Source organism: Nymphalis io, chromosome 15 (assembly GCF_905147045.1).
Source record: "Nymphalis io chromosome 15, ilAglIoxx1.1, whole genome shotgun sequence".
Taxonomy (NCBI): Eukaryota; Metazoa; Arthropoda; class Insecta; order Lepidoptera; family Nymphalidae; genus Nymphalis; species Nymphalis io.
In genome coordinates, this window is record NC_065902.1 from 3,023,120 (window position 1) to 3,040,185 (window position 17,066).

The window sequence follows — 17,066 nt, forward strand, 5'->3', positions numbered from 1 at the left end:
AATTCTACTTACATAATACGTTTGAAACAAAATATAGAATTTAAATTATTTAATACTGTTTTTTTCGCAACGTGATACAACATCAGAAAAAACAACAAATTAATTTATTACACGTTATTATTTTATTAATACTACGTTAATTATACATAAGTTGTTGATGTTACCTTGAAATAACACAAAAAGTGTCTTTATATTCTGAGCGACTAATCGCCGAAACTGTTAAAAGATACCAATAAATTGTCCAATTTATCAATTAGTAGTCAATAGAAACCAATATTAGGTATTCTACGAACCATCGCCTTTATATCGAAATAAACAAAAATCATCTAAAGAGCAATCTGCCGACGGTTCCATTATATATATTCCATTAGTCTGCCTTGGTTGTCAGTCGTAGTTCAGAAATCGAGATAAAACGACGCGTCATCGGTGAAGTATCGAACTAGCTCACTAGACAGCTTCTTTTGATTAGCACTAGTTGGTCTTCGGAGTTCGTCAACTTCAAACTTAGTTTACAAAGTCGGCAAAACAAAAAGAAATGTGGAAATTATTCATGTTATTTGTGCTTGTATTGAACGGTGGATCTGAGGCATGTGATGACGCTCACAATTTGGACATAAGTTTCGGACAACGTTTTTCAACCGGAGATATTTATTACAATGGAAACAAATACACCCGCTATCAATATTTCACTGACAATGAGAGAATTTGCGTCTGTAAAAAGCAGACTTGTCTTTTGAAGTGCTGTCCCTATGGGTACGGTTACAACCCTGAGAAGAAGGAATGCTTCGAAGTAACAGAACCGTTTAGCCCTAAAGTTGTAGACGAGTACCTACAAGTGCACAGTCTCAATGCGACGGAATATTTTGATTTCAATTTTGGTAGACCTAATTGCACGAATTCTGAATTTCTCATACAATTGAAGAACCTTTGCAATAAGAGAACTGAAATAAGAACTGTAAGTTTATTTTACCAACTTTTTTACTATATATCTTTTCAAATACCCAGCATATGATCATATTATCATCAAATTTACAACTAAAATGATAAGGTTTTAATTGTGAATGAAAGATTAAAGTTTTTTTGATAATCCGGAAGAAATAAAACAAAACTTACCTCAAAGGTAAAAATGAAATATTGAAATAATTTTTTTTAAACAATTATATAATATTAGTAAGACGTCAGTCAAGAGTCAGGGCGGCAAAAGCTTCGTGATGGTAGCATGCGAAAGCGACCCCGTGGCGCTGCTCGTTAAGACAGAAAGGGTACTGCTGGTTTTTTAGTGGGTATACCGATGTTTCGGGCGCACTCGGTGCCTTGGACACCGGCGTGCCCCACATAAACTGTTCCCGTGGGGGAAACGCGTAACGCGTTTTTCCAGCTTTACAAAAAAAAGGGCGGCAAAAGCTTGTTCAACATAAAAGCTTTACAGCTTTTCTTCTCTAGAATCAAAACAATAAATTAGACAAATCCACTAGCGAATTTCCAAAGGCGGTTGGCGAACAGGGTGCAAAATTATCATATTTTTGTATATTTTAATTGCATATGTATATGTGAATTAATAATAAATTGACTGCGTCGTTGGTCTAGTGGCTTGATGTAAGGCCGCAGACCTGGAGGTCCTGGGTTCAATTCCCAGGTCGGGCCAATAAAAAGTTATTGTTTTCTGTCAGAAAATCCTCAGTAGTGTCCCAGAGTCTGGAAGTTGGAAGTGTGTACACTCCCGTGCCTCAGAACGCACGTAAACTATTTGGTCCTACACCTAAACTCTTTCATGTTGTGGCGGATTGCCGTTCCATCGGATTTTGATAGTGAGGGAAGAGAGAGTGCACCTGTGTTTGCGCACACACTTGTGCACTATAATATCTCCTGCATAGTTAGCTAATCTCCCTTCAGATTGGCCGTCGTGGCCGAAATAAGTCTGGAGGACATTATAACTATTATTTGTGAATTTCATTATTTTAACTTAAAACCAATATTGAGATATTAACTGTTCCTTTACTGTAGGTCGTAGATATATGTTATATTATATATATATATTTCAATAAATGGGTCATGTAATGCATATTTTCAAATCGAACTTGAAAATGAGACGAGTGCGTTCCAACAAACAACACTCTAGCTATACATCATATCAAACAAACAAGTAAATAAACAAAACCTTTGTAAATCCAGATAACTAAATTAATGAATATGATCGTTACGAAATTTCTAAACGATTACATAAATAAATAATCGTAAATACTAGCTTTCGGTGATAAGACATAATAACTATTATGTATTAAGTAACTTAATTGATTTTCTCATGCTTAATCTTACCGATAACAGATGGTACTGTATGTATTTTAAATTGCGCTATAATTCATTTTTAAACAAGATCTAATTAGGAACGAATTCTAAATTTGAACCACCTTAATAACTCGCATTGGGCTCGTCTCTCAGCACACGCCCTTCCAACCCGTAAAGCTGTCAATACCTCCCCGATTTGGTTGTGTTTGTATCCACCAATCTGCGTTCTGGTGTATGTTTGAGACATCAGAATTATATAATCGTATATTTAAGACGCCGTCATGATCGATTTGTCTATAATACAATTTTTATCTTTTGAACTTATGAGAATTCAAATAAAATTGATAAATTTTGACTTTATACTATGTCGCTCTTACAGTGATATGATGTACAAACTATTATATAGTTAATATATATATATATAAAAGATTTGTTAATGTGTTGGTTAATTTTCTTTATTCCTGGAATGTCGTAATGATATAAATTAGAACTCACCACGCCACAGAGCTTGATCTTCAACTCTCAATTTCCATCCGCTGCCAGCCTTTGCGTATATTCTCACTCCACCTAGCTGGAAGGCGTCCTACGCTACGCTTGCCAAGGCAAGTGCTCCACTCTAGACGCGTCTACTCCAACGTTAAACTTATATAATTTAATTATTCACGATATGAGGTGCACAGAATATGTAAAGACGTATATATAAAGACATAATATTTTTTTGGAAACATCGGAGAGAATTAAAATTTATACTTCCAAAAATGGACATTAATATAAGTTCCAATAAAAACAAAATTTGTTTGTTTTTACAATATTAATATGTACATTGTACATACACAGACATTTATATGCATTAAATTATACCATTGTTTGGTTTTTTACCAATATTATTTAATCTATATTGATTTATTTGATAAGTAGATCTTTAATTTAAGATACTGTTGATTATAAATATTATTTAAATTTTAAATAAATAAATTTATAAATATTACTTTAAGATCAAAAATAACTTATAGACACGTTATACAAAATGATATACGTGTTAATATGTATAGGCATTGAAAATATTTTTAATAAATGCTATAAAACTTTTTTAAAAACGGCTTACATGAATACAAAATTTCGTATCTTTGCTATTGACCGACGGGGACTTCCTGCGTCAGCCAATCCTGGTTTTAGAATCAGGTCATAAGAGGAACTGGTTTAAACTGGTTCATATTAACCAAAGCAAACAAAGAAACAAACCTTGCAAGTCAAATAACATTCGAAATATTTAATATAATAATCGTTGGTGTTAATTACTAAAATGTATTCAATATAATTCAGATGAGTCAGTTTTGACATTTTCAATCAACAATTAATAGCACATTTGACTCATATGACATTAACAATAAAACAGGAATTGCCGAACTACATCGTTTATAATGACTATTGAATAGATGGCAAATAAAAAAAGACTGAATACATAATTTAAATTAAGAACAGGTTTAAGTATATTGTTAATTGCTTTTGCGTTATAATATAAAATGTCTTTTTAAAAGCACTCGAATGCTTTATATGTTATGTTTTGAATATTAACTAATAAAAATATTATTTTTTTTTTTTATATATTTGCCGGGAGGGCAAATGACTCTACTCCACCTGATGGTAAGTGGTAGTAGAGTCCAAACGCGACGACGGCCAGTACAGACGGGAAAAACGTTCTGCACTAGCCGCCTTCGCCTTGTCGGCCCGCAAGATGCCTCTTCACGCCTCGTTTGAAGGAACCCGGGTTGTAAGAGGAGGGGAACACGTGAGCTGGTAAGGAATTCCATTTTTTGGAAGTGCGACAAAGAAAGGAGTTGCCAAATTTCTTTGTTCGCGATGGAATTGATGTCACAGTTAGGCGGTGACATCGAGAACCAGCTCGCGTGGACTTAAGAAGGAAGGGGGAAGCAGGAATTAGAGAGAATAATTCCTCAGAACACTCGCCGTGATACAGTCGATAGAAAGCGCTCAGTGCTGTATCTGTGTATCTGTATTACCAAGAATAGTTTTTTTTTCCCAGTGGTAGAACAATAGGATTTTAACCGCAAACTGTGAATTCAAATCTGGACATACATCACTTACGCATTTTCATATATATAATTTGACGATGAAAGCAAATATTGTAAGGTACTAACCCGTATTGGAACTGTGTAGTAAAATATGCTCCAAAATTTAGTTCGATAGAAAGCGCTCAGTGCTGCTATCTTACGATGCAATTGTAAAGGTTCAAGGGTGTTTGTGACATTTACGTCGCCAATAATGCGTACGGCACGTCGCTGCAACCGGTCCAAGGCCTCCAGTAGGTACTTAGCAGAGCCATCCTAAAGGTGCGAGCAATATTCCACGCAAGACCGTACCTGTGTTTTGTACAGCAGGCACAGTTGTTGTGGTGTGAAAAAACGCCGCACCTTGTTCAGAACTCCGAGTTTCCGTGAAGCTGTTTTTATAACAGCCTCGATGTAATCCCTTGGACTAAGGTCGCAGCGAACGTCAATCCCCAGCATGGCAATTTTGCTTTGTATCACCAGCGGAGTACCACAGAGGGAGGGAAGAGGGAAAAATGCTGACTTTTTCGCTGTGAGAGCGCATACCTGTGTTTTCTTGGCATTAAACTCAACAAGATTATCAGAGCCCCATTTGGCGATGAGCTCTAATGTCCTATCGAGTTCAATGACAAGATCCTTCCGTCTCTCCTCAATTTCCGCCCGCCCAGCCATTGCGCGTCCGTGGTATCCACCATGCACTGTATTATCGTCTGCATAGCAATGTATGTTCCCAAGAGAGAGCATATCATTGATATGCAAAAGAAAGAGTGTCGGAGATAGCACAGATCCCTGGGGGACACCAGCATTCACTACATAGAATTGTGAAGCGCAACCATCAACTAAAACACGAAGGCTACGCTTGTGTAGGAAGCTGGCAATCCAGGTGCATAGCTGAGCAGGCAGACCATATGCCGGCAGCTTGGAGAGAAGACTTCTGTGCCAGACCCTGTCGAAAGCCTTGGAGATATCGAGGCTGACAGCCAACGATTCTCCATGCTTATCGATAGCTTCACCCCAGAGGTGCGTTACGTACGTTAGAAGATCACCTGTGGACCGTTTTGGTCGAAACCCGTACTGACGATCATTAATCAGACAGTGATCTTCTAGGTAATGGATCGGTTGGTTGTTTAAAATCCGTTCCATCACCTTACAAAGTACTGAGGTGACAGCTATTGGCCGATAATTTGCCGGATCAGACCGATCCCCTTTTTTTGGAACCGCGTGCACATTAGCTCTTCTCCAAACCTCCGGCACACATCCCGAAGAGAGAGAAAGTTGGAACAGGCGCGTTAACACAGGAGACAGCTCCGCTGCGCACTTCTTCAGCATTATGGCTGGTATTCCATCGGGACCGCTAGCTTTCCGTACATCAAGTGATTGCAGCTCCGCACGCACATCACGTTGCCTGATTTTGATGTCAGGCATCGTATGGCCACATGAAGGTATTGTAGGTGCACAGCGCACTACAATCATCGATGACGGAATTATCGGCAAAGAATTTAGCCAGGAGATCAGCTTGCTCTTGTGGACTGTGAGCTAGCGATCCATCCGGATTTCTGAGCGGTGGCAGCGAAGGTTGGCAGAAATTGTTTTGCACAGACTTGGTCAGACGCCAGAAGCTACGGGAGCCCCTAGGATGCGAAACAAGATCATGACCAATCTGTACAATGCGCTGTGCATCCGCTCTCATGTATGCCTTTCTACAGGACTTGGAATTTTTATTATAGTTTGCTTTCAGTGAGTCAATGTTAGATGCCCTGCTAATGCAGCCGTTGATCCACTTGCGATATGCCGCCTGCTTAGATGATACAGCATCGGTACATTCACGAGTTAACCAACGGCTACGCGTACCCCTTCTGACGAGATCTAAGCTAGGAATGTAGTATTCCTTTCCCAACATGATCTCGTCAGCAACAGCAGCGGCACCAGCTGTCGGGTCATTCCCACTGAAGCAACGTTCCTTCCAAGGGACCGACGCATAGTAATCGCGCATACCGTCCCAATCTGCCGACTTATAGTTCCAAACGCGACGTTTGCATACCGCTAGTGGCGGCAGCTTGGCCTGTGGCACTCTGAGGAGCCTGAACCACAACCTGATATTCCACCGGGTGAGAAGTCAGCAGAAGGTCCAGTAGAGAAGGTGCTTGCCCATCAATGTCTGGGATCCTGGTGAGCTGATCAACCAGTTGGGTCAAGTCATGTGTGAGAGCAAACGCATGAGCAGTCCTTCCAGCATGGTCAGTTTTGAAGGATTTCAACCATGATTCGTGGTGAGCATTAAAATCCCCCAAAAACACCAATTCCGCGTTAGGAATATGCTCTTGCGCAGCATCTGCCACCCGACTAAGATGGTCAAATAATCGGCTTGTCTGCAAGTCACCATTGTGGGATCTGTAGAGGCACACGTAGACTCGGTTCTGACGAACCAGGTCCACACTTACCACCAACATGGAGAAGGAGGGGTCCTCCAAGCAGCGCAGTCGGTGACAGCAAACATCCGTGCTGAAACAACATTGCTGGCCGTTCTGTCTCGAGATGGTGGTGGACAGCGTTGAGGTTAGCGTGGAGTCCACGGATGTTAGAGAACTCGACCTCAAACAGCGAGGGTATGGTGGGGGTATGCACCGCTGTACGACCGTTATTTCTGCTTTGTTGCGCTGCTATTTGGGAAAAAAAAAATGGAAAAGAGACGTGAAGCGAGCGACGTATTGCCACGATAGGGATGGGCAAAGTGTGGAGGCGTGTTTCCCCAAGTTGTTGCCAAAAGGAAAAATACACTGACTCGCCGGACGGAAGGGCCCCCGAACCCCCCCGGAAGTGGCCGCCGGGACCCCACCTTCCGGTCACCAACTGGCACGACGGTCCACCCCGAGATTATGCGTGGCCTGGTGGGGCAGCCTCGCGAGCTGGTTAGGCACGTTCGGGCCCCTGTACTATGCCACGGGCGGCCAGCGGAACAGCCGTTTCTTCGGGTCTCCCTGTCCGGCAGGTCAATACAGTTTCCCCCGGCATTGGTTCAACAGCCGTCTCCATTGGACCAACACCCATCGCGGCAATACTCGCTCGGGCACTGGCTGTACGCTGGTTGACCTCGAAACGCGGCTGCAAGCCACTTCACGAGTTTTTCACCAAGTGTGCGATGGTAACAAGCCAGGTGGATGCTTAACATCCTACCACCAGATGAGCAGATGGCCGCTCAGATAACCCTTAGTCGCCTCTTACGACACCCATGGGAACGAGAGGGGCAGTGAAATGTATTCTTTCTCCTTCACTGCACGGATAAAACAAAACATGATAAACAAAGAATTGTGTAAATCCGTAATGGTCGTAAACCTATTTACGATAAAAAATTAAATTATTCTAAATTGAAAAACAAATTATTTTTAAATAAAAAATCTGCTTTAAATATATTAATATAACATTAATTTCTTTAGCGTGGAACTACATCTTATATCGAAATCAATATTAGTCTGAATTATCGGATAAAATTGGACGTAAAACAAATCTAGTTTAGTAATAATAATAATAATAATAATTTATTCTCTCCCACAGGCAATAATGTTTACATTTTCTTTTTTATAATATATATAAATACAATTACATCTGGGATACAGGAGCCCAAACTAGGTTGCCCTGTGCTAAGGGTCTCCTGGCTCCCCCTCTTGAGTAAGGAACTATTTATTTGTTTAATTTTATAGAAAACAGGTGAAACACTAAAGCTTTTACAATTTATTATCTAGTAATAAGTTATACTTATGCTAATAGAAATAAAAAGATAATGTATGCCTGTGAATATGTGCGTGTGAGCGCATGTGTATGGGTGTGTGTGTGTGTGTGTGTGTGTGTGTGTGTGTTTGTGCCTGTGTGTCTTGTATGTATGTGTATATATGGTGTGTAGATTATTTTTTTTTTTACTACAATTGCTTGTTTATTATTAATGTATTAAATTAATAATTTTTCTGTCTCTTCATAGTCCAGTTTTAAGAGCCAGTCAGTTAATTTCCTCTTACATGCGAATTTTAGTAAATTTGAAATAGAGAGTAATTTATTTAATTTATTGAAATTTATTTTATTTTTGGCCAAAAAAAGTTTCAACCGGAGATATTTATTACAATGGAAACAAATACACCCGCTATCAATATTTCACTGACAAATAGAGAACTTGCGTCTGTAAAAAGCAGACTTGTCTTTTGAAGGAATGCTTCGAAGTAACAGAACCGTTTAGCCCTAAAGTTATAGACGAGTACAAGTGCAGTCTCAATGCGACGGAATATTTTGATTTCAATTTTGGTAAACCTAATTGCTCAAATTCTCAATCTCGCGTACGATTGAAGGAGATTTACAAGAAGAGAACTGAAATAAGAACTGTAAGTTTATTTAACCAACTTTTTTACTATATATCTTCTCAAATACGCAGCATATGATCATATTATCATCGAATTTACAACTAAAATGATAAGGTTTTAATTGTGAATGAAAGATTAAAGTTTTTTTTATAATCCGGAAGAAATAAAACAAAACATACCTCAAAGGTAAATAATTAAATATTGAAATATTTTTTTTTAAACAATTATATAATATTAGTAAGACGTCAGTCAAGTCAGTCAGTCAAGAGTCAGGGCGGCAAAAGCTTCGCCATGGTAGCATGCGAAAGCGACCCCGTGGCGCTGCTCGATACGACGGAAAGGGTACCGCTAGTTTTTTAGTGGGTATTCCGATGTTCCGGACGCACTCGGTGCCTTGGACACTGGCGTGCCCCACATAAACTGTTCCCGTGGGGGAAACGCGTAACGCGTTTTTCCAGCGTTACAAAAAAAAGGGCGGCAAAAGCTTGTTCGACATAAAAGCTTTACAGCTTTTCTTCTCTGGAATCAAAACAATAAATTACGACCTATATATAAATATGCACAGACAAAACAATATGAATAATATTTCTTACGGTGCCAACGTCTATGGGCAATGGTCACCACTTACCATCAGGTAACCCATTGCCCGTTGTTAGTAATACGGTAATACGTAAATCGCGCTACGTTGTGTTGCGTTATCCCGCCTTATATACAACTTTTGCTTGTTAATAATCTGGAACAAGGTAGAACTTTCGACTTTCAAGTTTAGCCGGTTTCTGTTAAACCATGTGGTATATATATGTTAACTGTATTAGTAGTCATTTTTGGATAATTGTCTTCTGGCTATCTTAAGGTTCCGGCGTTGAAGAATCTAAGCTCGGGTATGTACGAACCGACTAAGAGATTATTTATAAACACTATATGCACTCAAAACCATCCAACACTCTTAAACTTAAATGGGTGAGTATTTATTGACGAATCCACTAGTAAATTTCCAAAGGCGGTTGGTCTACAGTGTGCAAAATTATCATATTTCTATGTTTTAATTGCATATGTATTTATAAATTAATAATAAATTGACTGCCTCGTTGGTCTAGTGGTGATGTAAGGCCACAGAACCGGAGGTCCTGGGTTCAATTCCCAGGTCGGGCCAATAAATAACTATTGGGTTTTTCTGTCAGAAAATTCTCAGTAGCGTCCCAAAATCTGGAAGTTGTTTAAGTTGCAGTTTTATCACTTACCCCGAAGCCTGCAGCTATCTCTGAAGTGCTTTGTGATGGATTCGCTTCCACAATAGCCTTCAATTCTTTATTTTCTACTCTCTCCAGCCTCCAGCCGTCCACGGGGTTGGTTCTGAAGGTTGAAATTTCCTGAACGAAAACGTTGAAACCAAAAACGTACCGTGCTTTCTTTTGTGACACCAGCGCCGTACACATCAATAATCCTTCGAGCTGTTTCTGAAGCATTGGTGCCACGGTAGAACTCGTACTCGTTAATATACCGATATTTTATGTTTTCCATTGTGCGGTTATAAGCGACGCCAAAGAAAAATATAATGAGGAACAAACAAATGAATGACTGTTTTCAAAACTCAAATGTACTGGCTAAATGAATTTATAAATTTGAATTTGGAATTCTTAACCAAAGAGGTGATATTTCAGATCAAAGTGATCAGTACGACAAAACGCTAATTTCATATGTAAGGACCTAATATAATAGCGATACACGTCTTCATGTAAAAAATATTGGGTTTTCGGAAATATGATTAAATTCAGAATGTTAATAGAATGAGCAATGTAAGCAGAATGCTTACATTTTACGCAAACGAAGCTGAATTTCAAAGAATATTTATGTTGTAGGTGGAAATAAAAGTTTTTTACAGTTAGTTAAACATTTGAAAATATTAGATAAGAAATGAATAATACATATTACAAAATTTACAAAAAAAAAAGATTTTGATATTAATACTTTGAAAAAAGTCACTAAAAAGTAATAACAGATAATGTTGGCGCCAACTTGTAATGAATTACTTACCATTGAGGAATTCCGATGGTCGTCTGTGGTATTTATTACTCCATTTCTCTTTGCTCAACGCGGCTTTTCTCAATTGAGACTGGCCAACTGCGCTGGGGATAGTGTGCAATTGTATGCGCAAACACGGGATTACTTTCACGTACTAAATTTAATAGCCCAATGGGATCCCACATGATTAGAGAGAGAAGGCGCGACATTAATTCTAACTTCCGGTTATTACTGGAATTTCTTGTCAGAAAAACCCAGTAATTACGAGGAAATTTACTTTTTAACAAAAGTTAATGGGTTTTCTGTCAAGAAAATCCAGTTGTAGTTAGGAGTTGGTTAGTTTCACGGGGATAATATACATGTATTACCCCAGTAAAAGTTAATTCACCTACATTTATATGTATAAACAAAAGTATAAAAAGCTTTACATTGGTTGGTATTTACAATCAACGCTAACCTTACCCATACCCAAGTAAATAACTTAATATACATAATATATTAAAAAATTATTGACGTATTTTACAAGAAACTTTTCTGCAATTTTGAACCTAAGCTTTTTTTACATGGACCACCTGATGGTAAGTGACCACCATCAACTATAGGCATTGACGCTGAAGAAATATTAACGATTCCTTACATCGCCAATTTGCCACCAACCTTGGGAACTAAGAAGTTATGTCCTTTTTGCTTGAAGTTTTACTGGCCCAGTCACCCTTCTAACTGGAACATAACAATGCTGAGTACTATAGTATATTTGCACGTTCAACATGTTATGGATGGTACCTACCCAGACAGGCTTGAACAAAATAATGTTATTTTGAAACGTATATAAGTGGTTAGAACACATGAATCTTAAGCGATGATCGTGTTAAAACCTGTGGGTAAGCACCACTGATTTTTCATGTGCTTAATTAGTGTTTATAATTCATCTCGTGCTTGACGGCGAAGGAAAACATCGAGAGGAAGCCTGCATGTGTCTAATTTCACTGAAATTCTACCACATGTGTATCCCACCAATCCGCATTGAAGCAGCGTGGTGAAATAAGCTCCAAACCTTCTCCTCAAAAAAGGAGAGGAGGCCTTGCAGTGGGATATTCACATGTTGTGACTATATAAAATATGGTTCATGTCTATTAAAACCAAAGCAATTTATAATAAATTTATATAAAACCTAAAATATTAGATTAAAAGTACTCAATTTTTAAAATAAGTGAAATTAAATACGTATTTAGATGTATAGATGAAAACAATTCAACTTGATAAATCTTATACTTATTATAAATTTAATATTTTATATTCCGGTGTTTTTACTCAACAAACAAATGGATAAGGGGTAAGACGAGAAGGGGGTCGGTTATAAGGAGTAATAAGACATTTGGCTCTTTTTAATTATTTATAAGAAATACTAAAGACAGAGAAAGGGTATAACGATCAAGGGTTTGTTCAAATATTTAAAGAAGTTTGAAGTATATTCAGTGTTTTTATCTGATTAATCAAATCATAAAAAATATACTCTCTTTAAATCTCGTTCTTGTCATCTTCTTTATGCTTTTAGCGATATTTTGCAAATTAGTAGTACATGGACTTAATTAATAATATAAGCAATTCTACTTACATAATACGTTTGAAACAAAATATAGAATTTAAATTATTTAATACTGTTTTTTTCGCAACGTGATACAACATCAGAAAAAACAACAAATTAATTTATAACACGTCATTATTTTATTAATACAACGTTAATTATACATAAGTTGTTGATGTTACCTTGAAATAACACAAAAAGTGTCTTTATATTCTGAGTGACTAATCGCCGAAACTATTAATAAGATACCAGTGAAGTGTCCATTTTATCAATTAGTAGTCAATAGAAACCAATATTAGGTATTCTACGAACCACCGCCGTCGATCGCCGTCGATATCGAAATAAACAAAAATCATCTAAAGAGCAACCTGCCAACGGTTCCATTCTAGTCCGGCTTGGTTGTCAGTCGTAGTTCAGAAATCGAGATAAAACGACGCGTTGTAGCGTCATCGGTGAAGTATCGAACTAATTGACGATAAAAATCACTTCCCGGTTTTCCGAATGATCGTATTTATAAAATATGTGCTAAATGAATGAGTGCTGTGTATTTAACGATTAAGTTAGTTTTATGTGATAATGTTTTAGGTTATCGTGTCTTAATAATTAACTTCCTTAACACTTGTTAACGTTTTGAAATAATTATTTTTTCTCGAAGGAATTAATGTGAATGCACTTTGGAAGTCTCGTTTCTGAAGGTTATTTCAGTATTAAATCGTTTTAAAATATGTTAATGTATAATTTAATGACAACTATACATAAATTGTGAACAGCCAATTAAATAATTTGATTTTATTTACAATAATCTTATACCTATGAATATCATTAAAATGCAGGGTTTTTAATAATAAAACCTGTTCCGAGTTGATCACAAGCGAGAACTAAACACGTCTGAGCTAAGGAACAGTTGTTAAGAACCAGTCATTCACATTTATTAGAAAGCATTTAGCTTTGAACTTGAAATATTTTTTTATCTATAATACCTAATATTATTATATATGTTACCAGTAATCTAAAAAAACAATTCATAAATTAAAATTATTTTAATAAGTACGCTTTTAGTTAGCATTCCTTTATCACACTAGAAATTATAGATCAGTCTCAATCAATTGTTTGTTATGTTTGAAAATTAAATAACTAAACACCGAATTTATACTATTAAGTCGTGACTTGACAACAGTTTGATACGCACACGACAATTCCCTATATAAACATTTCTTGTTTACAAACTAAGTATTTGAAATATACAGGTACATCCAAAGTGTATTTACATATTTATTTCCTTCGCGCACGTTGCGGAATTCCCTCATTGAGTAATATATTCTACCTTTAGCTCACTAGACAGCTTCTTTTGATTAACACTAGTTGGTCATTGGAGTTCGTCAACTTCAAACTTAGTTTACAAAGACGGCAAAACAAAAAAAAATGTGGAAATTATTCATGTTATTTGTGCTTGTATCGAACGGGGGATCTGAGGCGTGTGATGACGCTCACAATTTGGACATAAGTTTCGGACAACGTTTTTCAAACGGAGATATTTATTACAATAGAAACAAATACACCCGCTATCAATATTTCACTGACAATGAGAGAACTTGCGTCTGTAAAAAGCAGACTTGTCTTTTGAAGTGCTGTCCCTATGGATACGGTTACAACCCTGAGAAGAAGGAATGCTTCGAAATAACAGAACCGTTTAGCCCGAAAGTTGTAGACCAGTACCTACAAGTGCACAGTCTCAATGCGACAGAATATTTTGATTTCAATTTTGGTAAACCTAATTGCACGAATTCTCAATTTCGCATACGAATGAAGCAGATTTATAAGAAGAGAACTGAAATAAGAACTGTAAGTTTATTTTACCAACTTTTATGCTGTATATCTTCTTAAATACCCAGCATATGATCATATTATCATCATATTTACAACTAAAATGATAAAGTTTTAATTGTGAATGAAAGATTAAAGTTTTTTTGATAATCCGGTAGAAATAAAATGTAAGGCCGCAGTCCGGAGGTCCTGGGTTCAATTGCTGAACTGAACTCTTTCCGGTCGTTTGCGCACTCACTTGTGCACTATAATATCTCCTGCGTAGTTGGCTTATCACTCTTAAGATTGGCCGCCGTGGCCGAAATCTATCTGGAGGACATTATTATCATTATTTGTGAATTTCATTATTTTAACTTAAAACCAATATTAAGTTATAAGTTGTTTATTTACTGTAAGTCGTAGATTGTTGTTATATGATCTATATATTTATCAATAAATGGGCCATACAATGCATATTTTCAAATCGAGCTTGAAGATGAGAAGAGCACGTTCGAACAAACAAGACTAGCTTTATAATATTATATATATATATATAATATTATATATATATATATATATATATATATATATATATATATATAAATACATCATATTAAGCAAAATAGTAAATAAACAAAACCTTTGTAAGTCCAGATAACTAGGTTAATGGAAATGGTCGTTACGAAATTTCTAAACGATTACATAATTAAATAATACTAAATACTAGGTTTCGGTGATAAGAAATAATAACTATTAGTTTGAAATTAGCATTTTGTACGGGAGGAATACAAATTCTTTTTTTTTTGTAAAATTTTTTTGATTAATCAAAGTATGCACCGTTGTTTTCTATGCACTTTTGCCATCTCATAGGTAGTTCACTGATCCCTTTACTAAAAAAACCATGGGGGCGAGAATCAAGGCTTTGAAGGCGGATTGGACTGCCGCATCGGAGTTGAATTTTTTTCATTGTAAGAAGTTGTCCAAATTCCGGAAAAAATGGTAATCTGTTAGAGCAAGGTCTTGGGAGTACGGTGGATGTCGCAGACATTCCAATCGTAGCAGTTGTTTGTTGTGCAGTGTGTGGTCTTGCGTTATCGTGAAGCTGCAGTGGCCTAGATCGATTGATCGATCTCGGTTGTTTAACCGCTAGTTCTTCCTTCATGGTTTGCAGTTGCTGACAATAGATATCTGACGTAATCGTTTGGCCAGATTTTAGAAAGCTGTAGTGAACGAAACCGGCGCTAATCCACCAAACACTCACAAGTAACTTTTTCTGAGTCTATTTTCGTCTAAAGCGGGATTTGGCTGGGTCTCTAGGGTTCAGCCTTTGCGACGAGCGCTTCCGATTATCCACTTTTCATCACAAGTAATGATTCGATTTAAAATCCCTTCGTTATTGTGTTTGTTGAGCAAAGTAACACAGCAGTCGACGCGTGTTTGCAAATTCGATTCACTCAATTCATGAGGTACCCATTGTTCAAGTTTTTTTAATTTCCCGATTTGCTTCAAGTGGATTAATACACTTTTATCACTTACCCCGAAGCCTGCAGCTATCTCTGAAGTGCTTTGTGATGGATCCGCGTCCACAAAAGCCTTTAATTCTTCATTTTCCACTTTGGTTTGTATCCACCAATCTGCGTTCTGGTGTGTGTTTGAGACATCAGAATGATATAAGCGTATTATTTAAGAAGCTATCATGATCGATTTGTCTAGAATTCAATTTTTATCTTTTGTTTGAAGTTATGAGAATTCAAATAAAATTGAATGTTGACTTTATACTAAGTCGCTCTTACAGTGATATGACGTACAAACTATTATATAATTAATATATATATTAAAAAAAGCCGAGATGGCCCTGTGGTAAGAACGCGTGAATCTTAACCGATGATCGTGGGTTCAAACCCGGGCAAGCACCACTGAATTTTCATGTGCTTAATTTGTGATTATAATTCATCTCGAGCTTGACGGTGAAGGAAAACATCGTGAGGAAACCTGCATGTGTCTAATTTCACTGAAATTCTGCCACATGTGTATTCCACCAACCCGCATTGGAGCAGCGTGGTGGAATAAGCTTCTCCTCAAAAAGAGGTGCGGAGGCCTTTAGCCCAGCAGTGGGACATTCACAGGCTGTTACGCATATATATATATATATATATATATATATATATATATATATATATATAGATTTGTTAATGTGTTGGTTAATTTGCTTTATTCCTGGAATGTCGTAATGTTATATATTAGAACTCACCACGTCAGAGAGCTTGATCTTCAACTTTCAATTTCCATCCGCTGCCAGCCGTTTTGCGTATATTGAGAATATACGCAAACCACCTAGCTGGAAGGCGTCCTATTCTACACTTGCCAAGGCGCGGTCACCACACTTGAACACGTCTTCTTCTACGTTTAACTCATGTGAGAGGGCCATAAAGTTATACTAAAATATTAACAGAAGTTTATAAAGACATAATCGATTTTTTGAAAACAAACGAGAAAATCAAAATTTGTACTTCCAAAAATCGACGTTGATATAAATTCTAATAAGATAAATAAGCAATTCGTTTGTTGTTACCCTTACATTTCACACACATAAATACATATAATATTAATATATACATTGTACAGACATGCAGATACAGATTGTTTTTAGTTTTTACGAATATTATGTAATCTCTATGAATTTATTTGATAAGTAGATCTTAACTTTAAATATAATATTATAAGATTCTGTTGATTACAGATATTATTTAAATATTAAATAAATAAAATTTTAAATATTACTTTGAGATCAAAAATAACTTAAAAAGACACGTTATAAAAAATGATGTACGCGTTAATATACTATTAATATAATATATATTGCGTTGCGTTGCGTTGCGTTACGTTGCGTTAATATAATATACTATATTACTATAGCCATTCAAAATATTTTAAATTCATATTAACCTAAACAAA

The 17,066-nt window shown here is 36.8% G+C and overlaps 1 protein-coding gene across 5 annotated transcripts in view; it reads left to right on the forward strand.

Moving 5' to 3' along the window:
* Nucleotides 1–17,066, forward strand: part of LOC126773669 (G-protein coupled receptor Mth2-like) — a 64,046-nt gene that overhangs the window by 24,127 nt on the left and 22,853 nt on the right. The window contains exons 1-2 of one of the 5 annotated variants that reach the window (XM_050494735.1): nt 12,746–12,893; nt 13,639–14,150. The exons of 3 other annotated variants lie outside the window; for them this stretch is intronic. In XM_050494735.1, the coding sequence (XP_050350692.1) occupies nt 13,731–14,150 (420 nt within the window). In that variant the 5' untranslated portion in view covers nt 12,746–12,893; nt 13,639–13,730. Of the gene's footprint in view, nt 1–12,745; nt 12,894–13,638; nt 14,151–17,066 lie in introns of those variants that run through there. One more of the 5 variants, XM_050494736.1, reaches the window with a different exon arrangement.